The sequence below is a fragment of the Vidua macroura genome, chromosome 3 (assembly GCF_024509145.1).
Source record: "Vidua macroura isolate BioBank_ID:100142 chromosome 3, ASM2450914v1, whole genome shotgun sequence".
Classification (NCBI taxonomy): Eukaryota; Metazoa; Chordata; class Aves; order Passeriformes; family Viduidae; genus Vidua; species Vidua macroura.
The window spans coordinates 91,949,552-91,975,813 of NC_071573.1; the positions used below are offsets into that span (position 1 = coordinate 91,949,552).

At 33.9% G+C, this 26,262-nt stretch overlaps 1 protein-coding gene across 3 annotated transcripts in view; it reads right to left on the reverse strand.

The window, feature by feature from the left end:
• The window catches only part of MCPH1 (microcephalin 1), a 124,985-nt gene that overhangs the window by 80,197 nt on the left and 18,526 nt on the right, over window positions 1-26,262 (reverse strand). For 2 of the 3 annotated variants that reach the window (XM_053973052.1, XM_053973053.1), the window contains exons 9-12: window positions 23,319-23,431; window positions 9,794-9,831; window positions 6,583-6,745; window positions 644-721 (exon numbers count right to left, since the gene is read on the reverse strand). In XM_053973052.1, coding sequence (XP_053829027.1) covers window positions 644-721; window positions 6,583-6,745; window positions 9,794-9,831; window positions 23,319-23,431 — 392 coding nt within the window. Of the gene's footprint in view, window positions 1-643; window positions 722-4,124; window positions 4,251-6,582; window positions 6,746-9,793; window positions 9,832-23,318; window positions 23,432-26,262 lie in introns of those variants that run through there. The other variant, XR_008436208.1, reaches the window with a different exon arrangement.

Here is a 26,262-nt window from a genome sequence, read left to right on the forward strand (position 1 = left end):
TTGCAGACACTAATTTAGTGGAGGGAAAATTATTGGAATGACTGACTAGTAACCAGCTAGAATTCTACTTGTTTTAAAACCAAAATAAAATTCCTGTTTAATCAATTACAACACATGAAGTGCACTGAGGTCTACACAGGTACATCATGCCCCCACGTCCCTACTTGTACACTAGTTCCTAATTCAGTACTTGAGAAAGATTATTAGAGGCAGGAAAATGCTTCATTTTTTCCTACTTAGCAGTTCTAGAAGACCACAGTAATTTTCCATTGCCCAAGTAATTTCTGGGCCAAAAAACGGAGTCCTTGACCTGCAAAGCTTTCCATTTAGCAATAACATGCCTCTCCAATTTGTACACAGGTACAAATAGAAATAAAATTAAAGTACATTTATACTTCAGTAAGATGCTGGTTTATTCTGGTGTTAATTGGTGAATCAACATTTTGCATTTTCCACATGTACCAAAGTTTTTGCACAAACTTCAAAAAGTATTGGATGAAGAAGAAAATAACTCCTTACAGTATCTGCTTCAAAAAAATATTTTTCTAGTAGGCTTCCTTATTCACAAAACCTATTTAGAGGGCAAATCATTTCCCAGATAAACAAAAGAAGGTTCACAAGCTTAAAGGACCATTAAACTTACAGGAGCTGCAGGGAAGCTGGATGAAAGCTCAAATGGTTCCTCTGAGATCCAATGGCCTAATTCCAAAGACCACAGAACCTAAAATAAAATAAGTGGTGAGTAGAATCTTAAAATTTCTAAAATAAACTTTTTGAACATGTAATTAGAAGTGACAGTGCTACTACAATAGCTGGTTTGCTATTTCATTTTCCCAAACCAAATCATTTGCTGAAAAATCAATAAATAAGAAAGATACAATTTTTGCAACTAAAACAAACCATTGAAATGTCAGTCATGCTTCTATGCACAGCTATATTACATTTTAAAACGTTGTGAGGATATTAAAAAAGTCAACTATTTTTTAATCACAATACACAGAGCAAAAAATTTGAAAAGGGAAGTCATAATATACCAGTTCTATTCTCTCAGTTCAGTAATCATTGAATTTCATGAGGTTCCTGTTGGCTAATTTCTCCAGCTTGTCAAAGTCCATCTCAATAGGAACACCCATCTGGTATATCAAACACTCCTCACAGTTTTCTAACATCTGCAAGCTTGCTGAGGGTGCATTCTTCCCCAGCATCCAGATCATAAATGAAGATGTCAAACAAAACTGGACCCCTACTACTACAAGGATTATGCAACTATTGCATAGAATCCACATCCCATATATAAATCATCCTGCAAAGAAGAATAACTCAATTTCTTGCTCTGTGGTAACCTCCTTTGTCAGTGTCATACTCTAGAGCACAAAAGAAGACTGAAGAACACTGACTCTCCAGAAAACACATAATCATTTCTGTTTGAAATACCGGATCAATATGATCTTTACAGACTAGTAATCCTAAAACTTGTGCCACTTGCAGACTTCTGTTCCTACCAGGACCAGCACCAAATGTTTAACAGAAAAAAACTACTTAAAATGGTTGTATTTCCAATTTCTGATATTTTTAATATTTTTTTGGTAAAACTTTCCCCAAACTACTCCATCCAGCATTTTTTATGGATTGATTTTCTAAACATTCTTCAGAACAATTTATCATAACTTGCAGTTGTAGACTATAACATTAAAAGCTCCGTGGGAGAGTATTCAAATACTATCCCTCAATTGGTAAAAGAATTGTCTTAATAGGAAAATGGAAAAAGAGAAATTCCTACATTGGCTCTGCCCTTGAGTCATAATAAAGGACATTCTACTCCTAATTTGTAGACAGCCTAAATTCTGAAGACCATTCTGATGGAAGATGAGATTCTTCTTTTTCATTGGTTTTATAGGTGGTGAGCCATGAAGCTTCTCACAGGTAGGTAAAACACCGGTACCTTCTTTGCCAGTTTGTCAACTCTCACTCAATTCAGCAACTTATCCCATTTAAGGTATTTGAGCTTCACAAAGTCTCTTCTGTAGTTGCCAGCTGGCACCCCTTAAGTTCAAAAAAAGCAATGACACCAACCAGTGAGGCATCCTGTTGCTCCTAGAGCAAGTGAAGCTAACTGAACAAGAAGCAGACATATACCCCCTAAATGGGATATATGGAATTTATCAAAAAGCAAATCCCTGTTTTAGGATAATTCAACCTCTCTCATATCTTCACTAAATAGCTCTCTAGACATTTCAAATAGATTAAGTCATTAGCACAGCCATGCACTATTAAATAGTTGTCATTATTCATCTTAGAACAAGCTGAATTTCCTCAATGTCTGAAATTATTCCCATGCTTGATTCACAATGACTGAAATACTCTGCCATGCAAATGCATATATTATTAGTTTAAATTTAAATTATAAAATGTTCCCTTTTAAAATTTGTGAATGAGTCTATGAAATATTCCCCATAGATAAAAACTGGCATTATATATACTGAGCATGGTAAAGTTATCCTTTAAAATGTTACAGCTCACTAATGGAAAATTCTAAGCTGAACAAATTGATCATAAACTAGTAATGTAAACCTTATAAAATGGCCCAATTGCTTGTAAGAAAATAAGTTTCTGTAAAGGGCTCTTTTGCCCCAGATCTGTTGCTACAAACAGTAAATTGCACATTCAGTTTTCTTAACAAAATTATTTTCTAAATAAGTTCTACAGTTTTCAGTCCGAAGTATCTTATGCCTGATGACTTCCAGGGAAACCAACAACCCAACAACCTTGAATGTGAACTTCTACAAAAGCTGTTGCCTTCTTTGATGTGACAAGTGATGTTTGACTTGTGAGGAGAGGTCTCCAATTTTGCAGGCTATTGAAAATGAAGAGCGATTTTTTTGCTGACAATAAAAAGCAGCATATCCTTAAACTTACTGCTAAACTTGATTACAAAACATCCAAAGAATACTATGTTTACTTTTAGAAAAAGCACAATCAAATATTTGAAAATGCAACAGCTGTGCAAAAAGAGAAAATAATTTCTACAGTCACTATATCATACCAAATATAAAAATAAGAGTGAAGCGCATTAATAAAATCAATGACCTTTAAATAATATTCAAAACCTAATAATGCATTGCAATGTTCAGCTAAGAAAAGTATTGTAACTTCCTAAAAAAATACAGTTAAGACTGCAACTTAGGATTGTAAGTTATAAATTTTAGGGTGGTACCTGTGTATATTTTTTATAATTACTTTTAACAATTTACAATAAGAATATTAAAGCCTCTTGGCTTTATACTTATAGCTGTATATATTTATTGACCATAAAGGAAACTTGTTAATGTAATTTCTCTTTTAATCACAATATAAATCAACTTTAACTGAACCAAGAAAATTGTAACTTTGAATAAAATTCATACACATACTACATAAAAAAAAAATTATAAATAAACTTGAGCAGGAACAGATGTCACATGCTGTATTACATATACATCACGTCCTTATAGTACCAAAATTATGTTTGCATCAAAAGTAGCTGGAAAACAATCTAAGTAGATTAAAATATAAATCCAAAAGATTAGTTATGATTAAGTAATCCTATTTCATTTTCCAGGCCAATTCTATAGCAATGACCTTTATCAACCCTTGTAGTATTTACAGACTTTTGTTTAGAAATGAAATTTGTTTGTCTTAACAAAAGATGGATTAATGCTTGTCTATCATGGTTCTGGAATTGAGTACAAAGGCATCGTATCTACTCTCCTAGATAAAAAGAAAATTGGATACTGAGTTCATGAACAGGTCCCGCAGTAAATAATTAGGTCACCACTCACTAAAACATTCAGTTTTCATGAAAACAAAGACAAGAGCTTTCCATTCCAAGTCACTGAAAGTCTGTTTCTGATTTTGGCAAATTTTCAACCAGTTATATTTTCATAGCAACACCAAAAAAAGCTTCAGATTCATGTAATTCAAAAATAAGTTATGATTTGCAATATTTTTCTTAGCTGAAATACTTCAGAATGTGTTTCTATTGAGAAGAAAGAGCTATCTAGAAGTTTTCAAATGGGCAGTTACACAAGAGTTAGCTCAAAGGGTCTGATAACACACTATTTGGTTAGTTATTTAAGGTGTCTTACCTATCCAGCTAGCACAATGAATGATCATATGGTACTTGTACTTCAATAATTCATCTTGAAAATGTAAATGGAGTGCTATGAAAGTTAAATGTCTGATGGTAAATTTGGTATTTCTCCAACATCCATCTAAAAATAACATTTTAAGTTTTTCTCAGAAGAAAATAACCACTTCATCCTAAATTATGTCTACATTACAAGTCAAAAGGCAGAGGTAAATATATTCTTGAAACACTGATAAACATCTCCAAAAGACAATCATCACTGCTCAAAAGTAATACCATATTTATAAGGTATCACTAATTTTTCCAGATTGATTGATTTTTTAAATTATCCAATGTGAACTATTTTATCAGTGAAAATACTAATGGTAGGATTGATTACATTTAAAGACAGCAGTTATGTAGCACCAATAAAAGGAGAAGATTATTTTCTTAGATTAAATTTTCCTGACTAATTTTCTACTGAATTCCTCAATTCTGGCTAGGTAAGGCTTCAACTGTCTCTTCTCTAGTTAACCAATTTGGGTAAAAAGATGGCAAAAGTATTTGGCCATCTTATGGCCAAATGGCCATTGACACAATATGAAATAAGACAATGAAGCACTTACATCATATGATTCAATGATTTAAACAGGTGAAGAAATATTTTTTAAATAATATTTTTGTTTTATTTCAGTTAAGTAAATAAATAAATAAAATGAGGGAATACACATTTATGGGCAAAGTTGGACCTCGTCTCTGTGAAAGAGATAAGCACAGTTCTAAAAATATTAAAAATAGTTATCTTCCAGATAAGCAGATACTATAAGATCAAACAAACTTTTGATCTGGAGATCTAAAGTTCATCTCTAGTTCTTTCTCATGCATCTCTCCTAGTAACTTCAGAACTTTGTCTAAATAGCAGCTCAATAATATGAGTGAAAACAGCATCAGCATTTGATCCAATAACATCTACAAACTAATCCTTGGAACAATTTCATTCAAATTATTGGTATTATATGAGGCATATAGATGATCCCATGATGAGTCTGCAAGGTAGACCATAAGACAGGAGGACGACATTTCCAATCAATACTGGTCTATGAAGAGCATAGGTAGATATTTTCACTGTGCATTTGTTCACACAAGTGCAGGGCATAAAATGGGCAATGAAATTCTAGGACAGCACTTGTTGGAATACTGATTATCCATACTGCTTTATGTACAAAGACAGGAAACTATTTTGTAGTACTTCTCTCTAGCTCTAGCTATCTTAGTTGTTATTTGAAGCTTTTTCTCAAGGAAGAAGCCAGCTTTCATGTTTGAGCAACCTGTTATGAAAAAGTAACTCGTGACAATTATGTTGTGATTTGTTTAATGCTCCATAAAAAACTAAGTGTGGGACAGATAATGCAGTGTATTTAATTAATAGATGCAAGGAATCATATAGTAAGTTGTAATGAGTCTGTGGAGACGTTCTTCTCCAAAACTCCTTCCTAAATATGTTCCTCTTAATGCAGCCAAGGATGCTATTAGTCTTCTTTTGCCACAAAGGCACATTACAGGATCCTTAAGGTAGCCAAAGATGCAAACTCTCTATTCCAAGGGAAATGAATCACCAAGAACTTCTGAAAAATGTGAAGTATACCACAACAACTTCAAATAACTGCATATATATAATATAGGACAAGCTTCACACTGGTAAGTGCCAGACATCTTGAAAACAAAAAGGCAGCAGTTCATTTTCCACCCAACAAGTAGATTTTTAAGTATTTATAAGAAAGAGGAAATCACCAAATTTTGTTATTCAACAACTGGTTTCTGTATAAGATTAAGACCTATTTCCATATAAATTTCACCATCTATATTTTATAGCTCTGGAAACATGAGGATAGCTGAGAAACTGTCATCTGCAATGTCAGATTGAGTGGTTAAGCTCTATTATTACAGTGAGCAATTGGGATGGTTTAAGCCTGGGCTGACATATAAGTTCCCCACCAAGTCACTACTCTTATTTTACATTTTTTTCCCATTTGCAGTGAAATATCGAAGAATTTCCCTTAATTTTTTCCAATGCTGAACACAATACATATTTCAGAACATAACAGAAATATATTATATCAGGACATAAAAAGTTCAATCTGAATAATGTGAGTTGGCTAATGTTGAACAGAAATTAATCTGTCCAAAAATAATGCATGGGACATGAGTTTCTCATCCATGAGATAAGTCCTCTTTCTAAAAGTGATCATGAGGTACAATACAGGAATACTTTGGTTAAATTAAGCACTGAAAAACTGTAACTAACTAACAGATCTTGACACAGACAAATTTCATCTAATTGAACTAACTCTAAGTAAGCCTGAATAACTTAACATTGGCATCATTGCCAGGCAACATGGACACAAACATGGTTGATATTTCAGCTATACAAACTAAATTTAATTTATTGCATAGTAAAGTTAAAAAGCATTTCTTACCCATTCATAAGAAACAATCCAACACCCACGAGCAATTCCCAGCATAACATTCAAGGTACGACGAGGACTCCCAGTAACTACATGACTTGTTGTTTCACACACTTCATTTGAGAACAAAAAGTCTCCAAGTTTCTTCACGACATAAATTACTGTATTTTGCTTCCTAAAAAAGAAGAAAAGGTAAAAAAGCCCATGCAACATTGAATGGAGGGAGGCAGAATTATAAAAGCATACACATACACTGCAAATTAATTCAAATTCACCTCATTTCTTTCCCCACTGAACATTTTTTACCCTTTTCTCATTAAGCCTCTACCCACTTGCTAACCCTAAATTCATTAGCCTCTCCAGAGTCCTAACAGACCCTTTTCCATTATCACACAATCACATCTACTTGCACATCAAAGCCCTTTGGCCCCCCACATCTATCTTGTCTGTTTAAATAAAAGCTTTTGAGTGCAGAATTATCTATTATGTTGTTTGTGTACAATGCCCAACACAACAGAGCCTAATTCTTGGTTTCTTTCATAGTACTATAAAAAATATTACCAAGAAATGTAAACATTTAGACACAACACATTTAACAGCTTTTCATTAAGAAGCCTCAGATTTTCAGCATCTGAATAATGTTGTGTCTAAATTTAGAAAAGTCCTAAAGTTCTAACCGGCTTGCAACCTACACATCTATGCCAATGTTTCAATTAAAAAAATCACTTATCCTTAAATACAATTATAATGAAATACATAAAATTAGATCTAAATTCCAGAATGGCCAACTAAAACTGGAATTCTAATTTGAGCTCTCCACATAGCTATGCAAGAGCACATAAATATATAATTATGAAAATAGGAAGACCTTGGTATCACAAGAGAAAAGCTGTTGCATGATAACAATTTATTAATGATCATTCTTACAATTATAAGTGATACTTAAAGATCTATAAAATAAAGCAAAATTCTGGTGACCTCTCTACTCCCCATACTAACTCGGAAATGTCCATGCAACACAAGAGAAAGCAATTAGTCACAACCTTGAACACAGTCACACTGTCACAGGGGTGATCCTTTAAGGCAAATCTTCTGAGGGAATCACAGACACAATGCAAGTACACTCAGAGCATCTCCAGAAGCCTCTGGGGTTGATTCATTCCCACTACATTTAACTCCACAGAAAGGAAGTCTGTAAGAACTTCCAAAATATCCCAGCTAAAACAAACACTACTTAGCAGAATCCTAGCAAAACTGCAAAAAAATTCTTCACAAAAATTGGAGCAATCATTTTTCAAGAAGTTTAAAACAAACAAAAAAAAAACCCAGTCAAAACAGTGCAGCAAATTAATGCCACAATTAAATCAAAAGGTGATATTGCATGTTGAGATACTTTTAAAAAATCCTATGACTAACCTTCTCTCTGGTATGATTTCTGGCCTTGGCTATATAGCTTTGATTGTTACTAGAATTCTTAGAATTCCCTTTTCATTTTGTGAGCTTTAGCTTGGTATAGTCTAAAAGTGAATGGTTTTGCAACATTACAACCCATAGGGGCTGTCCCTGCCCAGACTGCATGCTCCATGCTTTACCTGAACCTTTTCTAAGTTCTTCCAGTGTCTACACAAAATGCCTTATAGGGAGAAGAAAAATTTCTGTTGTACAAGTCTTGAATCAAAGACATCTTACAAACTGCAGAGAAAACTCACCAGTTTATACTTGAAACAGATCCAATAACTGGTGGATGAAAATTTACAGCAAAATTTCACTGAATTTTTAAATCAGAACATTAGATAGCTGTGTGGTTGTGAATCAGTGAGCAGCATTTATTATAATCCCAAAACCCAATGCCATGAAACCATTGAACTCATGCATCTTAAAATGTAAATTCTAAGGAATCACTTTTGAGGCTGTAGCTACTGGGTACTAGGATTGGTTTTGACCACTGGGTTGTGTTTTGGAGGACTGTTTCCTGTTTGTTTCAGAAGCAGTCCTTTTCCCTTCACCCATTTACAAGCTGGTGAATGCCTACAGTTGTAGTCAACCAAAAGCAGTTTAATGAAAAGGTTCTGAAGAAAAGCAACTGTTATCCCCAGACAATTTAATTTAATGAAATAGTAATTCGCTAGTGGGAAAAGTCAACATATAAGAACATGAAAGAAATTATATATTAACGACCTGTTAAAAAAAAAAATTCCCCAGCTCAGCCAGGATTTGTTCTCCTCTTTCAGGCAGACCACAGCCTCTGTTTTTCCCTATTATCTGCACTGTAGTGATGATCTTTACCTCCTCCACAGTGATTCTGCATTGCATGACTTGTGAGGTTCACTTTATAGTCCTGGTGTTACCAGCATCCAGCCACATTAAATAGAAGAAAAGTATTAATTATATTTTATGTTTCTGACATATAGAAGTACACTTGTTAATAGCTATTGATAACCTTTTACAAAAAACTCCTGAAAGCATAGTCACTAAGCGCTGTTTCTGAGTATTTATTTCTATGTAACTGTCAACATTTAGTTACAGCAAACCTGAAACAGATTTTTGGGTAGTATAAATATCTTGAGTTTTGAAAAAGAATTCAAAAACTCTAAGCAAGTGTAGTTTAAAATATGGAATCGTATTTTTGTTGGATGTTCCTTATGCTTTAAGACTTTTAAGAGAATGATAAGAGCTTGCCAGAAAATTATTAACTCTCCCCCAAAATATGCAGTGGCAGCTGCTTCTAATGTTTTGAAACTAAGTCACTAGAAAGCCTACAACTGATATTTATTCTGCAACTATTCATATGAAATAAAACATTTAAAACTGATGTTTCAGATTATGAATTTTTAAATAGAAATAATTAAAATGTATGGCGAAAAGGCTGTGTTGGGCTGAACGAAAAGGCTGTGTTGGGCTGAACCATTTACTACATTCGACTACTATATACATTTCCTTCAGATAAATACAAAACTTGCTTAAGATTTTAGTTTTATTGCCCTGTAGCCCTGTTGAACTCACCTATAGAATTACTTCAGTCTCTACCACAGCAACAAAAACATACATATACACTACCAATAACAACGAAATATACATGTACGAACAAGTTTCTAGGAAGAATAGAGAATGAAATAAAGTGCAGAGCCCAAATATAAATTTAGTTTTCTATAAGCATAAAAAAATTATCAATATTCAAATGCAAATGGTAGGCTGCATAAAGAGTCAAATGGTTAATACTTACTCAGAAGACATACTTGTCATAACTAGCGTCCTTGTTGGCTAGAGACATGAAAGAAACAAGAAAACATGAAAAATCTGAAAAAAACCCCTTTTGAAAAAAACCCCTAAATTAGAAAATATTGTGTTAAAAGGTGCAAACTACTTCATAGGTATAATATCACATGGGGGAAAGTCTGTACTAATTAACACATATACTAGCAATACTAAACTTTGAGGACATGGAAAGAAGGAAAACCCTTCAACCATGTTTTATGTCAAAGCATACAATATAGCAGAAGACAGGAATGCAAACTTTTTTTAGTAAAAGCAAAATGCAAAGGATTTCCAGCCTGAGATTGCACAGAAATAAAAACAGTACTGGTCTACTTAGTTTTCATCAGATGGAAAGGAAATGGAAGCTTACCCACAACAAAGAAAACCTGTGATTTAAAATTCCAGTTTCTTCCAAAAGAAAGGTAGAAACTGGCTGGGATGCTTCAAAAACAAGAAATATAATTTTAATGATTTTGTTTTTATTTTGATACTGTATTTTTTTTTGAGTTTTGACACAACTTCAGTATTTTATGTCGAGGTTAAAAAAACATTCTTTCATTCTTCAGTATTTTCTAGTGAATAAAAGTTGTCCAAGTAATATCACAAACAAGGTATACTCAAAGAATACAGTAATCTTAAATTCAGCAATTCTCAGAAATCTTAAACTGCACTCCTTCCTTCTCCTGCAATACTCCCCATAGCTTATGTGAGAAGCAGGAATGTTTGTCCCATATGGACTTCAAATAAACTTGGGAAGAATTATTATTACAGAGGTCAGAAGAGGAGGAAGTTCATCACCTCTGACCATGAAAGCCTCCAGTATGCACAAAGACAGGACAGAACATCAATTTTAGCAGTATCAGAGAAATACATAACTACGCAGAACATGGCCTTCAAAAAACATATATAAGAAGATGTTTTGATCACCTTAGCTAAGAATTACTTGTAGCTACATAAACATGCACAAATATATATATACAAACATTTTGATTTTGTAGAAAAAAGGAGACTGACTAAATTTTATACAATGATTTCAAAAAAAATCTAATTTTCAAAATCAGTATATGAATTTAAATTACTTCTTCATATAGCTACTGCTCCACTTCTGCACCCCAATATATTACCACAACCACAAGTAGTAAACTTTCAAAATCTCCACTAAAATTCAGTTTCTTTTGAGTAATGCACTGAGGTAAGAGTACAAAAAATATTTCTAATTGGGAGCACAGGCAAAAAAAAATATTTCAGGGCAACTCATTTTACCTCATAATGAATCAAAGAACAGAAGAGAGAAATCTGATGCAATTCCATCTGACCTCTGTTATTAGTACAGAACAGTTCTCTATTGAACAACCAAGTAATCTCTCACATTTAAGAAAAAAGCTGGAAATACCTGCGTAGACTATTAGACTAAAAGAATGTAGACTAATAGTGTGCACCATGACTATTCATTATATGAACACTCTTTGCATAAACAGAACACAATTTAGATATCACTGACAATGTAGATTAAAGATAACACAAGCACAAGTCATTTCAACATACACATGGCAATTTCATTGTTGTTGTGTACATTTAAAAAACAAAATCCAGATACTATAAAGTCTTCAGAAGTAACATAATGAAGCATATCAAGAATCTTTAAGATTAATGATAAACATGCACTCAGACCACACTATGTAAGTTCCACAATACTTCAAACTGACCATGTATACAATGTGAAAATATGAACCCTAATAACAATAAAACAAAATAAAACTTCAAAAGAAAAAAAAGTCGAAACTTTTGCATTGAAATATTTGAAAGAAATTCTATGCAGTATTTTTGGAAATACAAGTTTCCAAATTCTAACTTGTTGCCAGCAATACTTACTGATGATGTCTCACTCTACTGCTAGCCTGATAGCTAAAAAGAATATGCACTTGCTCAAATTTGGTTCTATTCTTAACCAAGAGAATTTCTACTGTATTACTTCCAACTCCAAACAAGCAGTCACATTTAATTGCTCTTGAAAGTTCCAACTCAATTCCACACTGGAATTTTATATGCAAAGAATTTGAGCAACAATAATGACAATGCAACAATATATGTCAAATATACCTATCATCACATGAATATATTAGTATTAAGTTACATACACTCAAAATTTGACAATAAACATTCAAAAAAAGACATCTAGTAACACATTGAGTAAGGACTCTTGTGGTAAAAGGCTTGCTCATTACTGCCCAGGTTAGGTCAGATGATTAAAATCAGATGTGAGGCCACATTATTATCAGTATATGCCTCATACTGTCTTAATATACATTGTAGGATCTCTATAAACTGATGAGCGTTAAAGGTCTCTGGGATGTAACAGCCTGGGAAGGCAAAAAAACAGGGCTTAAAAACAAGGTTTTGCTTTGTTCCACCCAGTCTTTTGAGTGGAAAAATTCATCTACATCAAATGTGCATGTTTCAGCCTGGTCATGACATTCTCCTGTATTACCTGAAGCCAGGCCTCATTGCTATCACAATCAAGCTCCTTGTCTAATGGAGTTAAATCCACACACAGCAATTGCACTAGATTCTTTAGAGTGTTTGTCTAGTATTAGCTCTAAAGTAGATCCTGATGTGTCAGTTCAGAATATGCAGAAAAATATCCTTCCTCGCAATTTTTTATAAAGGCTATGAAAGTATTACTAAACATACCACTATTTTTGCCAAACTTGGCTTAAAAAGAAGCAATGCTATAAACCAAGGCCAGTGCAGCTTGAGATCTTACAGCTGCTTCTTCAACTTCAGAGCAGAATTGTGTGTTAGGAGTTCCTTAATACCTTTTCTATAGGTAAGTAAAAATAGTGGATCCACACAAATCAGGAAATCTTCAGCCAGTCCTGACCTTACGCTGCAAACTCAGCTGTTGAACTGTAGCTTTTAAGTTACCGCACATCGCGTACCAGATGATGCAGTGAGTATTCTCAACAAATGTCTTGTCAGTGCACTTCAAAGTGGTTCAAAGACTCAAGAATGCAGAAGGGTGCACACAAAATGTAGAAACTGGAAATAAATTTAATTTCTTTCAAGCTATTATTTCATTTGCATTCACAACTGCATATTTTTGCAAGTTAAAGGTCATTTGCTAAGCAGACAATATTTTGTTTTATTGCTTCAATAAGACAAGCAGTACTCTTTAATTACAGTTACCAAGTAGAAAACTTAGCCAAACTATGTTCTAATTTTCAGTTCTACATTTTTCAAGTTAATTGCTTTCTCCCCCACCCCCTACTATGCAATTTTTCTTCTGTGCTTTTTGTGTCTGTTTTATTCTACATGTTGCTTTTATTGAAAAAATAAAAGAGCATTTACTTTTCTGACCAGCAAAAAGACATCTGGTGAGCATCATTATGAGTTATAATGCATGTTTGTAGCAGGATTATTATTAATAAAACACTGGAAAATGTGGTATTAAGTTAACTGGTCCTTTTATTTACCATTAATCTCTGAATCCTGAAGAGTTGCATATCCATACTCTGAATCAGAGCACACGCTTCTTTCTGAATTATTTCTGAGGTCTGGAATACAGACTTCCGTTATAAATTACAGCTTCAGCTTTCCTTTATATATTTCTTAGAAGCACTGTTGCATTAAGTACTTCTTTAGTGTCTGCCAACAACAAGATTTTTCTAAGTCATCTGAAATACAGAACATTCATTTCAGTAGCTAGAAGGAAACAGTATTTGTAAATCTCCCCAGTACATAAAAGTGATACTTCCTATTTGTTAACTGACCTACACCACAAAAGAGCTATCTAACCTCAAAATGTATTCCTTCTCTCTTCTAAATTTGAGCTGGTGTTTCTTGGAGCTGAAGGACAAGAAGAAAAAGGTCCTGTTTTGTACAACCTGCTTTTCAAGAAGATGAACTCAAACTTTGCTTTGTAAAATGTGTCATGAGCTCTTTTTCATAAGTGAAAAATGAATAAAAATGAGACCATAAAATGTTTTCCCAGACTAGCACTCAAGAATGAAGTATATTCATGCAAAGAATTAATTTGATAGAAATAGGTTTAGATTTGTCACTGGTTAAATTCCAGCCTATGTATATTAGATCTCATTTTCTCTTTCTATCAAGAACCCAAGTCTCAAATATTTTTCAAGAAATTATTTCAACTAAACCACTTTTAAATTGTATATTATTTAGTCCAAGTTCTCCTCTTGTGCCTTAGAGTTGACTGAAGTTCTGAAAAGAAATAAGCCTCAGAGTAGTCTCAAACTCAGATACATGTTTTAGTGGAGTGAAAAAAGATCTCAACTTCAGGACTCAACAAGATACCCTAAGTGGTTTGGCCAATATACAAGGGATAAAGAACTTTTGGAGGTTGGGAGACGGGCAGAAAGAAAACAGTGCATGTGTGAGAAAAGATAGTTTAAGGGAGAGTATATTATACTATCTTTTTTATAATCTTCAAATCCCTTTTTTCTCTGGCTATTGTAGGTCCATCAGATGGTTTTGAAATTGGTTTACTACCCTTATATTCAATTTTGATCTTTACAACTGCATTTCAGAAGTAATAATCTTCAGTCTTATTAGTATATGAAACAAAAGACAGGGCTGTATGTAGCATAGGAATATTAATTTCACTCTGCTTGTATTTAAGAAGATTGCAATGAGGACCCAAAACTTTAAGGCTGTTTATAGAAAGAATTTATAAGTAGTTCTACATTCATTTATTCAAGTAATTGTGGCTCATAGATGAAAATAACTGGTAATTTTAATGAATGATAACTATTCAGTATTTTAAAACAGCAATTATTCAAAGCTGTAATTTATTTTCTGGCTGGCCTTTCTCTTATCAGTCCTTTGATACTGACATTTTTCAAGTTTCCTCTGGCTGCAAAAGTCAATTTCAACTGTAATTTCCTCACCAAACATAGTACCCCTGCTTTGGTCCTAGAAAGACGTGAAAAAAATCAGCCCATCCTAACCAAATCCAGTATTGTCACATGGAAAGATGAAAAAATGAATTAGTCTTTTAGAAGACATAAAAATTAGATGATGTGACAGGTGCCTGGGCATAATTTTTCCTTCACTGCCAAATAAAAGAAAAAAATAGAAATTCTGTAACTGAAGACATAGGAACCCCTAGAACTTCTGTTGCAAGATAAAAGTGAATGAATAGTTTCAGACTTTTCAGACTAGCAGTGTCAGAATTCACGACTTAATGACATTTTCAGTTTTCCACATGCAACCAATCATAGCTAACAACTATATTTAAGAAAAATAAAAAATTCCAACCACAGGAATGCAAAATTGTAGCAAGGGATAGCTTTCCCAGCATTCTGCAACTTTGAAGGACAGGTACCTGTGTGTGATTATTAGCAAAACTAGAGAGGGACTTTTTTATTAGGATAGTCAAAAATTAAAGGGAGAGGAGATGTTCCTTCCCAATAGTTTGACTGCAACCAATAATCTTCTCCATCAATCAGCATGACATTATTATTATCATTTCTACAAGCACAGGCAGCAGTGATTCTCATTGCAATGGGAAGCCCAAGCCTTTCCAATATGTACAAATTAGGGACTGACTTTCTGGTGAGCATCACTCAGGAAAAGCAGCAGTCCAGTTCTTAACTGTATTTTACTAGGAAAGTTTCATGTTTTATCTTATTAAGTGAAACTTGAGGAAATCACAAAACCATAGAATATCATTTAGTTGGAAGGCACCTGCAAGGATCATCAAAGCCCAACTCCTGGCCCTACACAGGACACCCCAAGAGTCACACCAGGTGCTCGAGCGTTCCAACGCGTCTTGAACTCTGTCAGGCTTGGTGCTGTGACTACTGCCCTGGGGAGCTGTTCCAGTACCTGACCATCCTCTGGGTGAAGAACCTTTTTCGAGTATCAGAAAGAGACAGCAAGATTACCAGTGTGACAGAAGTGAACACATTCTGTAAGTGGAATGCTAAGGGGAGGCAAAAGCTAATTTATAGTTGAGATTCTAACATGATTAGATTCCAAGATGAAAACTCAGGTGAAGGAGGGGTACCCGCTCACCCCAAAAATGTTAGAAGATAGGAAAAAGAGGAACCAGGGCTATCACTGGGTTACACTATGTAACAGAGAAAACTTGTATAGGCAAGCAGAAACATTTTAAAGACAACACTAAGGCACAAGTTAATTCTGTCATTGCACCAAATAAAGTCCAATGTATACTCACCTTCCCAAATGATCTGTGAAAAAGTCATGCACAGTTTACTTTTTTCTGCTGTAATTTTAGGCTATATGAACTTCTCCCCCCTAATCCCAGCCTCACCAATAATCTGCACCTTTCTACAAATAATTCCAACAAAAAATTAAGTATCATATAGAATGAATCTGTTTCATCTGTTCAAACAAAAAATTGATTATACTTTCAAAATGATCCAATGAAGTGAACAATGCCTCCAGACAGCTGACTTATGACCAATTAAAAGCATTTTATAAAGCTTCAAGTGAGTTACCCTATGGCCTTTGAGATTGAAAAAAAGAAGCCACAAGAGTAGTGGGCAACAGTAGAGTAGCTTCAGTGAAATTAATTGCTTGATATTTAAGACCTCGTCAGCATTCAATTCTTGGTCATGATGGTTTCCACCCTTCATGAAACATTCATCAGAAATGAATGTTTGCCTCAGCTACTTCATTGGAGACATCAATTGTGGCAAGCACATTTCTCTCTCTCTCAGGATTTTTCATAGAGGTGCACAGAGAGAAAGAAAAACAATTTCTATTTCTGCTCCTTGTTTTTCCTTTGTGGAATGTGTTTGGAGAATTGTTTACCTGGGGTGATTGCTTGATTGGATTCTGGTGAGAATTGTTTGAGCCTGATGGCCAATCAGATCCACCTGTGTCTGGACTCTCACGAGAGGGTCACAAGTTGTGAGTGAGTTAGATATGGCAGGTAGAAAAAGTAGGTATGTAGTTTTAGTATCTTCCTTTATATAGTATATTAATGTATTATAGCATAGTTATACAAAGAAATCATTCAGCCTTCTGAACTGGAGTTGGACATCATCATTTCTTCCCACTGGGCTCACCTGCGTTTTACAACAATCAGTGGCTCATTAACTCACCATTGTGAGTCACTGGGCAGAAGAACTTGGGCATAGAGACAAATTTCCATTGTGCAGTATGTAAGCATGGAACCATTTTAAGAGGGAAAGAATGTTACATGGTGGGTCTGCACAATGGTTAGCAGTGTGAAGTTGATTTGGATAGTTGAAGTCCTCTGGAGACTGCCAACTATGCAACAATGAGTGGGATTTGATGTGAAGATGTTTGCAGCCCAAAAGACTCAATCCAGAATTAATGTTCATTTTGTGTTAAGATACAAGATTTTAAACTTCAGTAAATACTTTGCTGACAAGATTGTAACCCACTTGTTGATGGTAATCAACAACCTGACTTAAAGCTTTACAGCCTTCTAGACCATATGGTAAACAAGTGGACAATATTTACTTCACACTTTAAAGTGCAACAGCAATATTAGGAAGGGTAGAATAATAATTTTTTTAAAACCTACATCAAATTTTTTTAGTATCTTGAAAGGTTATGAATTAATTATACTTGCAGACAAATATTTGAAACACAAAAGATTTTTGTAGTGCATATGTAATGTGTTGCAAGATTTTTTCCTATTTGACTGAATGCGTATTTATATTTCTGTTCCAGACAGATTTGTTTGTCAAAATTCAATTCTACAAAGATCACACCAATAATCTATCAAATGTTTAATTTCAATGAAGAAAAGTATGGAGAATGGGAATAAAAATTTCCAGAGAAAGGATGGAAATTTGTCAAATTATTAAAAAAAATATTAATGAAGAAACGTCAAATGCTGATGGAAAGGAGTTTAGGATTTTCAACAATTTTCAAGAGCTGCAAGACCATAATTTAGAAAGGAGACCCATTAACAGAAGGATTTCCAGCCTGTACAGTTATGCCAGATACCAACAGGTTTATGTAGGCTGCTCATTTTTTCCAAAAATTAAAAAAAAAAAAAAAAAAAAGAGGATCTAAGCAGCAGTTGCTTTCCCTCCTGATAGTTGCTGATTCCAAGAGGGAAAACAGTTTCAGTTTTACAGTTATTCCCTGCCAAACCAGCTGCAGTCCAGTGGATTATGTGGTTTTCTGGCATGATGGTTGTGAACACAGTGCATCTCAAAATCAGAAAAGAACACCATACATACATATCTTCAGCAATGAGGTATGCTTCAAGCATGGACTCTATGATCTGACTTCTTGCACAACGCTGCTGTACTGTTCCCCTCATGCTCTGAGCCAGAAAGCTGCATTTGCTTTTTGCACCTGAGCCTTCCTTCCCCCATTAAATCCAAGAGTGCCACAGACTTTAATTTAGAAGGATGGTGATGACATAGATGTCCTTCAAATAACTCGAGATTCCAGGATTTTACTCTTAGTGCTTATCCTTACCTACCATTCACTGTAGATAGATCTTGATCAATTTCCTACTTGCCTAAAATTAGTATTAAAAAGATGTTTTGAATTAACATGAAGCCACATAAACAATCTCTTAATCAAAAGTCACCAATCTTCTGGGAAAAAAAAAAGAAACAGTGAAATGCGTTTTTTTTCTTTAATTCTATGAAGATAAAAAAAATTCAAAACTCTCCACCTACTTAAGCCTCTATATCTTCTTTTAGAAGAAGGTTCTAAAAAATAACCAATACATTAATTTGTTGAGCAAACAGAAATTTAGTTGACAATTTTATATAATGATTTGGGGAAATTCAGTTCCTGGATCTTTCCTATCCTGCCTGCTAAGATGACAAGCTACAGTCAACCACCTCAGGTTTCACTGTCACAGCACATTTCCAGTGTTCCTAACAGCAACACATACAAGAGTGTGAACACCAGCTGCAAGTGTCCCTGGAACAACAGGAAACAGCTTGAGCTGAAAGGAGCATGTGCCTTTTGCCCTAGAAAGGCACTGATTTTAAAAGACACTTTTTTAAAATTAACAAATAGACCACAGCACTTCAGTACATAGTCCCAAATAGCTAGTATGAAACCTGTCACAAAGAGAATGATTTCTAGGGACCCAAGGTCATAAATCAACCCATTAGGTTCATCTACAGGAGATAATACTGTCAGGAATGGTAGCATCCCTAAGGGGTGATAACAAAGCTGTTGACATTAGGATATGGCCCAAAGCATGCAATGTAAGGTACAGCAGCATATGCCAAGGGTATGGCTTCTGTCCTGGGAGCCCTCCACCTGATGTGGGAGAAGTGTGGGGGACAAATTCACTAGCTGGAGAAAGTCCAGAATCAGAACTGCATTGTGAAGTTTGAGCGAAAATCGTCATGGGATTAATCATATAGAAGGATGTTTAAAAGTGTCCCAAACCATGGGAATCATAGGCATCCTTCACAGTGCTATGGGAGGAAAATATAAAACGATGTTGTTCCTAAAACCAATACAATCTAAGTCAAGTCTATGAATGCACATATAAAATATGGTCATAAAGTCACTTTCCTGAACGTCTGGCAGGATGTTTCATGTTTTATAGTGACAGATTTTTCAGGATATTAACATTTGTTTTGCCATGAATAAAGTAATTTAAAAAAGGATTGTGATAACAGGATCTAACAATGGCCTGCTTCACACTATTTGTTCCACAGCATGAGCTTAGATTGCTTGTAAAAATCTTCTCTCAAAAAATCTCTTAAATTCAGTGTTGATGTACCTTCACCCAAATCCAAGAGCTACAGAAATATGAGCCAAGATGAATCTCTTTAAAAACAAAACTGAAGGAATTTAAGTCCATACTGTCTTCTTTGTAAAAATATGTTTTTAATCATCCCTCATTATGCTTAACTGGTATTCTCACATGGTTAGAATTTCTTCTTTTCACTCAGAAAACAGTATTTTAAAGGTTTTTTTTTTTACTTTACACTTTATTTCAATTGCATTTCTAGTGATTTGAGACTTTTGATGTGAGACACTTAGATGCTTTAAAAAACATCTATCACCTCTCATATCCCTCTAAAACTATAAAAAAAAATTATTTGAATAAAAATGGCAGTTAAGTGGTTAATAATAATGAGTCTCTGATCTTTTTAAAATACAAAATATTTGTGACATGCAACAGGTGTTCTGATAAATGTAAATTTTTTTGTGACAATAAGCTATGAAATGAGCACTCAACAGCTCATCACTACTGTAAATAACTTGTTTGAATACATCTTTGGCTTTAAGATGAATTTTAGTTATTTCACTTTGTCCTCCCTATGCAAAGCAACAAAGAACTATGTATCCAATTTCATGGAATAATTGAGAAACATATCACAATGCACATAAAGGGTTTATTTTATTCCTGCAATCCACTATCATCAACTTAGATTTCTAGACCAGGGAAGCCACCTGCTGACATTTACAAGCATTAATTGACAGTGTTTATCCTTACCAACTCTGTCTCAAAACTAAGAGTGAATGTTATAAATCTGTCTGTATGCACTGCCTTTCAACACACCAAAAGTCCTGGTTTTGGGATGGTGGTGATGTTGTTTTAAATCCAAAAATCTTTTTTCTGAAGCCATTAAAGGTTCCTGAAAATCTTACTTATCTTCCCCAACCGTGCATGCAGCTGCCATTATAAACTGTTCTATTTCATGGCTTTTGTTTGTTGACAGTACAATTTTACATATATTTGATTAGACATCTCCCATATTAACAGTACAATAAGCATGCCTATATAAAGAGTACAGATAAAGAAAATATTACTACTTTAATCTAAAATTGTGATATACAAGTATCTGAACAAAGTGATTCTTAGTTTTGACTTCAGCTAAAACAAAACACAAGAAACTCAACCTGCATGAGGTTTTGAAGAAAACAAAAGCATACCACAATAGCACAGCAGAGAACACAGAACCTATAGCTTGATATTAAAGAAACTACAAATGAAAAATTGAAAAAAACATAGATGTATATAATGTTAACACTTAGACCTAAAAATTTTTGTTTCCTAAAAGGTACTTTTCCTTGGTTTTCTTAATATTTACCATTACATAGTGAATTCCAAAGGCCTACTGACATGCATTCACTGTACTGATGAGTTAGGATGGTAGTGTTCATTGTAGCATACACCAGAGTGAAGGAGTTGTAATTAAAGTATGCTAATTATCTGGGAACTACATTCAGCAAGCATCTAAAATATTTTTAAAGAGGCATTAGATTTAAAACCCTTTTTCTATTAAAAAATATAGCTGCAATTTACATAGCTGTCTCTTATTTTGGGAAGTGAAGTAATGAATTTAACAGATCACACTTATAACAGATTCCCAGCAATATGGTCAGTCTGAAGAGTCACATAGCCGCATTGGTGGGAATGTTTGTACATCAAAGTATCTAGGAAATGACATTTCTTTTACAGTTGTATTTTTAGTATATAATTTCTTTTAAGATTTAAATAAATGTTAGGAAATTCATTATAATAGTACGATTCAATAAAATAATACTTTTAAAAATACTTGCACCATTTCTCTCCCACTTTTTTCTTTAGGCAAAGGAAACTAACTTACATTTTCTAACTTAACTTTTACATTGCCAAAAGTCAGCAAAAAGTTGCAGTGTTTAAGCCATAGCCACTTGAAAAAAGTATTAAATAAAAATGGTGTACAATATTTGGTTGCTTTTATAAAGCTTCAAGAACATATATTGATTGGTACGAGAGAGACTTTGCAATATAATTTTTTACAAAAATTTATAGTCTGAGTTTGTTTAGAAAAATATTCTCTTAGAATTTAAACTTTTCACTGCAACAGTCTTATTGCAGACATACCATCTGGTTAATCACATAGAACCTTTTTGTGAAGTTTTTTTTTTTTTTTTTTTACATTTCAGTCAAATCCCTGTCCTTCCCCAAAATTGTCTCCATATGAATCTGCATGGTCAAGATGACAATGAAAAACTTTCAAATAAGTTTTAAAAAGCATTCATGACATGAATGAAACTACGTACTGCTATTTTATTGATATTTGAGTGAAATGGTATTATCACCAAGCTGAAATGGGTGGATAAAAGAAGCCATCCGAAAACACTGAATAGGAATTTTCTCTAGCACCTACATAGCTTTGCTACTGTTAAACACCTCACAGAGCATGCTTTGCAAGCAGACAGCATGTAGAACCATTTAAAGATACCTCTGACTCCAAGGTCAGATCTGAAAAAGGGGAATAATAAAGAAAAATTTCATATTGCTTCTTGCCTCTCTTCAGTACATAATTGTTATGCTGAGATCTTAAGACAAATGAGTCAAAATTACCACTGATGTATAATGCTCTTGTTGAGTAATTTCACTAGAGAAGGAATCAACAAACCTGACAAATGTCCAAGCACACTTTCTGCAAATAGCCTTAGAAAGAGCCATTGAGTGTGGTTTGTGGATTTACATATAACAGCTTTAGTCAGTTTTCTGTGCCAGGAAATGAAACTATTCTGGAGAGATACTTTAGCCTAAAGAGTACACAATCTTAAATGCTTCTATAGGACATGCATTTAGAGTGATTTATACATTCTAGTTATTAATTTTACATATAATGTATTTAGGAAAATAAAGGGAAATATTTAAAAAGTAAAAAAGGAGTAAGGTGCAGAAAAGTCAAATAATCTTTTTTATCCAGAGATCATTGGTCCATGGAAATTAATATCCGATCTTCAGGATGTTTAAAATGTCGAACAACTTAGCAATTGCACCTGCACAAAACCTTTACACAAAAAAGTTTCAAAATCTGTGATTAGTCTTTTTGAAACTCCTCCAGTATCTACCAATGAAACAACTTATTTCATATTGTTAACAATAGCAGACATCCTTTAGTACTTTAGGACCTTCCAGTTCAAAAGAACTCAGCACTCATTTGAATTGCTACTTACTGATTAAAAGAACTAATATTTATTTTCCTGATCAGTTTTATATTTACTTAAAAGATTTTACAAAGGAAAAACACTAAAACAATGATCCAGTGCTGACTCAATCCTTTCTCCCTTTTTTACAGCCAAACTGAGCTCAAACACTAAATTAAGAAATTTACTTTTACCAGAATCTAAAAGAAAATCTTGCATAAATCTTCATTCTGCAGAAACATCCACTGGCAATGATCCATTATAAAACAAATTTTTAAAAACTGCTGCATTTAGTAACTCCTCCAAAAGGGACAGGCATCCTTACAGGTAACTTTAGTGGCTTTTCAGCTTTTGTCAGTTTGAACTGGCTTACCAATCTCCTTTATGATGTCAGCTTGGCATGAACTCAGCCACCACAAGTCATCAGAGAGCTCAGTTTTATGATTATAGATCAAGACCATTAGCACAATATTTCAAGAAAAGGGAGATTCAGAAAAGTTTTAAAATTTATACTGCAAAGAGAATTTATTTTAATTCTTGTACATACAAAGACACTCAATGATCCTCCAGGAAAGAGCCTAACAAAGCAAATGCTGAGTTAAACTGACCTTTTGGAGTCTTCCAGCTTTTCTTAAGCCCCCAGTGTGCTTATTCTTTTGTTCATTAAAAATTTTACAAGAGCCATCAGTAATGTGACACTCTGAAACTTCATCTTCACCACCTAGAAACCAGATTTAGAAACTTAAAATGAAAAATGCAATCTTATGAAATGAGATTGCAACCTATTATTTTATCATAGCACAGTGGTATGCACCCTTAAGATACTTCTTAATAATTTGTACCCGTTATTTTTTCACTGTATTTCAGTTAGGGAAAAGGAATGACACTCAAGCATCTGATTTAATCTTTGAGTATCTGCTCTTATAAATAAACCAGTTGTAAAACTCCCAATTTCCTATATTTTGAACAAGTAGAGAATCTGCTAAATTGCTTTCCATTTATTATAAAGTGTGCAATTTCTCTGCATAGTGACATTTGGGTATGAAGCTTCAGTGGCTAGATTTTCTTTTTCTTACTGACACATCAATGCTTTCAGTACACACTTTATTTATATAAAATGACATGGAGGTCGGAAACTTGTTTTCAAATCCTTTGCATGCAAATCTAGCAAGCTGTTGGCAGGCAAGGATTCTGTGCACATAAAGGCATATGAGACCAATTATATATGAAAAGGAACCATCCATAAGAATGCACTCTGTCAAAAACCAGTATTTTTCATTATGCATTTTATGAATTCTTCAACTCTGTCAGGATGATTTTAAGAACTAAATAATAAACTTCTGAATCATTTGAGAAATTAGCTTGCTTGCCCAAAATGAAAAATTTTCATCTATCTTTTAAACAATTAAGCTTTAATTACTCTAAATTTAGGGAGAGAATTTTTCCCAAATGTCATTCAATAAAGTTTACTTTAGAGCATTTGTTCATTTTTCATTTCAAAGAAATGGATGAGATCAGTTTAAAAAAGTTTAATTAGTGATTAAAGTGGCCTAAATTTAGCTCTTGCCAACTAAGTTTCTTTGATTAGTTTTGGAAAATACTGAAGGGTACTATCCCTATATAGTATGCATATATAACTAAGAATCATTTGTTTTTCCTCTGTGAGCTACTTAAACTCTTAATTCTTGAGGTGACAGAACATTAAATTACAATCCATTATGATTACTCTCTTTATTATAATCTTTAAACTAGTCAAAATTTATTGCAGAAATTTTTGTGTAATCTGTGTAAACCTGGTTTTCAGGTACAATTGTTGATTTAAATTCAATATTTAGGTATACAGTGTCATGTAATAAAGAGATACCTAATAGCTATGTTAATTTTATTTAGTATTGCACTGAGGGCCACCATTTTCAATCTGAGGAAGACTAATGGCAAGTAGAAGAGAAAGCATCTTGCCACACAATAAAGAAAAGAATGACCTGTTTTTCCATAAAAACCAGAACTTTTAATGATGTATTTCCAATCTTTAAAAAATAAAACAAATTGCATGACTGCATAGGATGTAAGGGGATCATGTACTCCACTGCTTTACCCAAAGTAGTCTCTGTTAATTTCCATTAGGTTATTTCAGGTTTTGGGGTTTTTTTTGAGGGGTAGCTTGGGATGGGGACTAACAGTGGAAAGCGGTCTAATACTATTTTAATACTCTTGGCCTGAATGCTCAGGCTCCACAGCTGGGCTTAATCTCTTAAAACCTGTATTCTTCGACTTCTTTCCAGTTCGGGTTTGCTCCCGTGGGTTCTTCATATTTACAGGAAAGCAAGGAGAGAGGATAATGTCCCTTATCTCTGATTATCAGCTCACAGATCCTAGGCACTACATTAATAAGGGCTATTCTTTGCTATTCCATTCCTGTCTATCAGCACTTCTCAAGCACTTTCCAGCTTTTCCATCCTATAAGTCTCAAGCTTCACTATTTTCTGTTTTTTCCAGATTACTTCTTTTTAAAGCAGTCACTCAAGCACAAATTATGAGTTTTCATCTTTGGTAGCTTTTCCTAGACAACTTTGACAAAATTGACAGAAGTTTTTGAAGCGATTGCATCCAGTGTAAGTTCTCCCTAAACTAAGTTCAAATATGCAGCTAACTCCTGCCATTGCGATTGATTAGATCCCCTAAATTCTCTTCCAAAACACTGCTCAATGATTGGCAACAAAATGAACAACTGAGCCCTCTGAAGCATTATCACAAATTAGAGTGATTTTACTTTGCAATTTAAGCTCCTATTCAGTCATGATAATTTTAACACCAATGAGAAGTTTTGAACCAGAATATTATCTTCAAAATTCCATTTGATATTCCCATTGAATTGAAAAGCAGTGATTGGGCAATATGAGCTAGTTCTGCTCAATCAAATAAACCATGTCTATCTAATAAAATCTTTTGCTATAGTATAGATCTCTACTTTAAAAATATTGTTATGAAGTGTCACTTAAGGTATGTTGTATCTACTATTTTGTACTTATCCATAGAGGTATTTAGCCCAACTATGAAGGAATTAAGTCCAAATTTGTCATCATTAGTAATCCTTCAGGTACACATGCACAGAATATTTAATACCTTCTGTTGTTATTATTATTGTAGATATTACTGAAGCATGGGCAAACAAGATTTTATTATACAGAACATAATTTCCTCAAGTTTTCTGAAAACATATGTGCCCCCCCCCTGCCCTCAGGTCTTCAGAGAGAGCCTGTTAATGGTTTATAAAAATTTTATGCAGTTTGTTATGTGCTCTAGGACAAGTGCCATCAGGCTTTGGCCAATTTGACTACATCAAAATAATCCTCAACCTGTTCCTCTACTCAGAAATACTTGTCCTCTTTTGTTTTAATAATTAGTTACAATTCAACTTTTTGTGACAATAAATAAAACAAGGAATCAAGGAAGAAACCGCTTTCTTCTTCACACCTCACTTGTTTTTAAAAGGACATAAAAAATGTCAACAGAGGACATTATAAAATATTTTAGTGAGCCTATCTTCTTCCA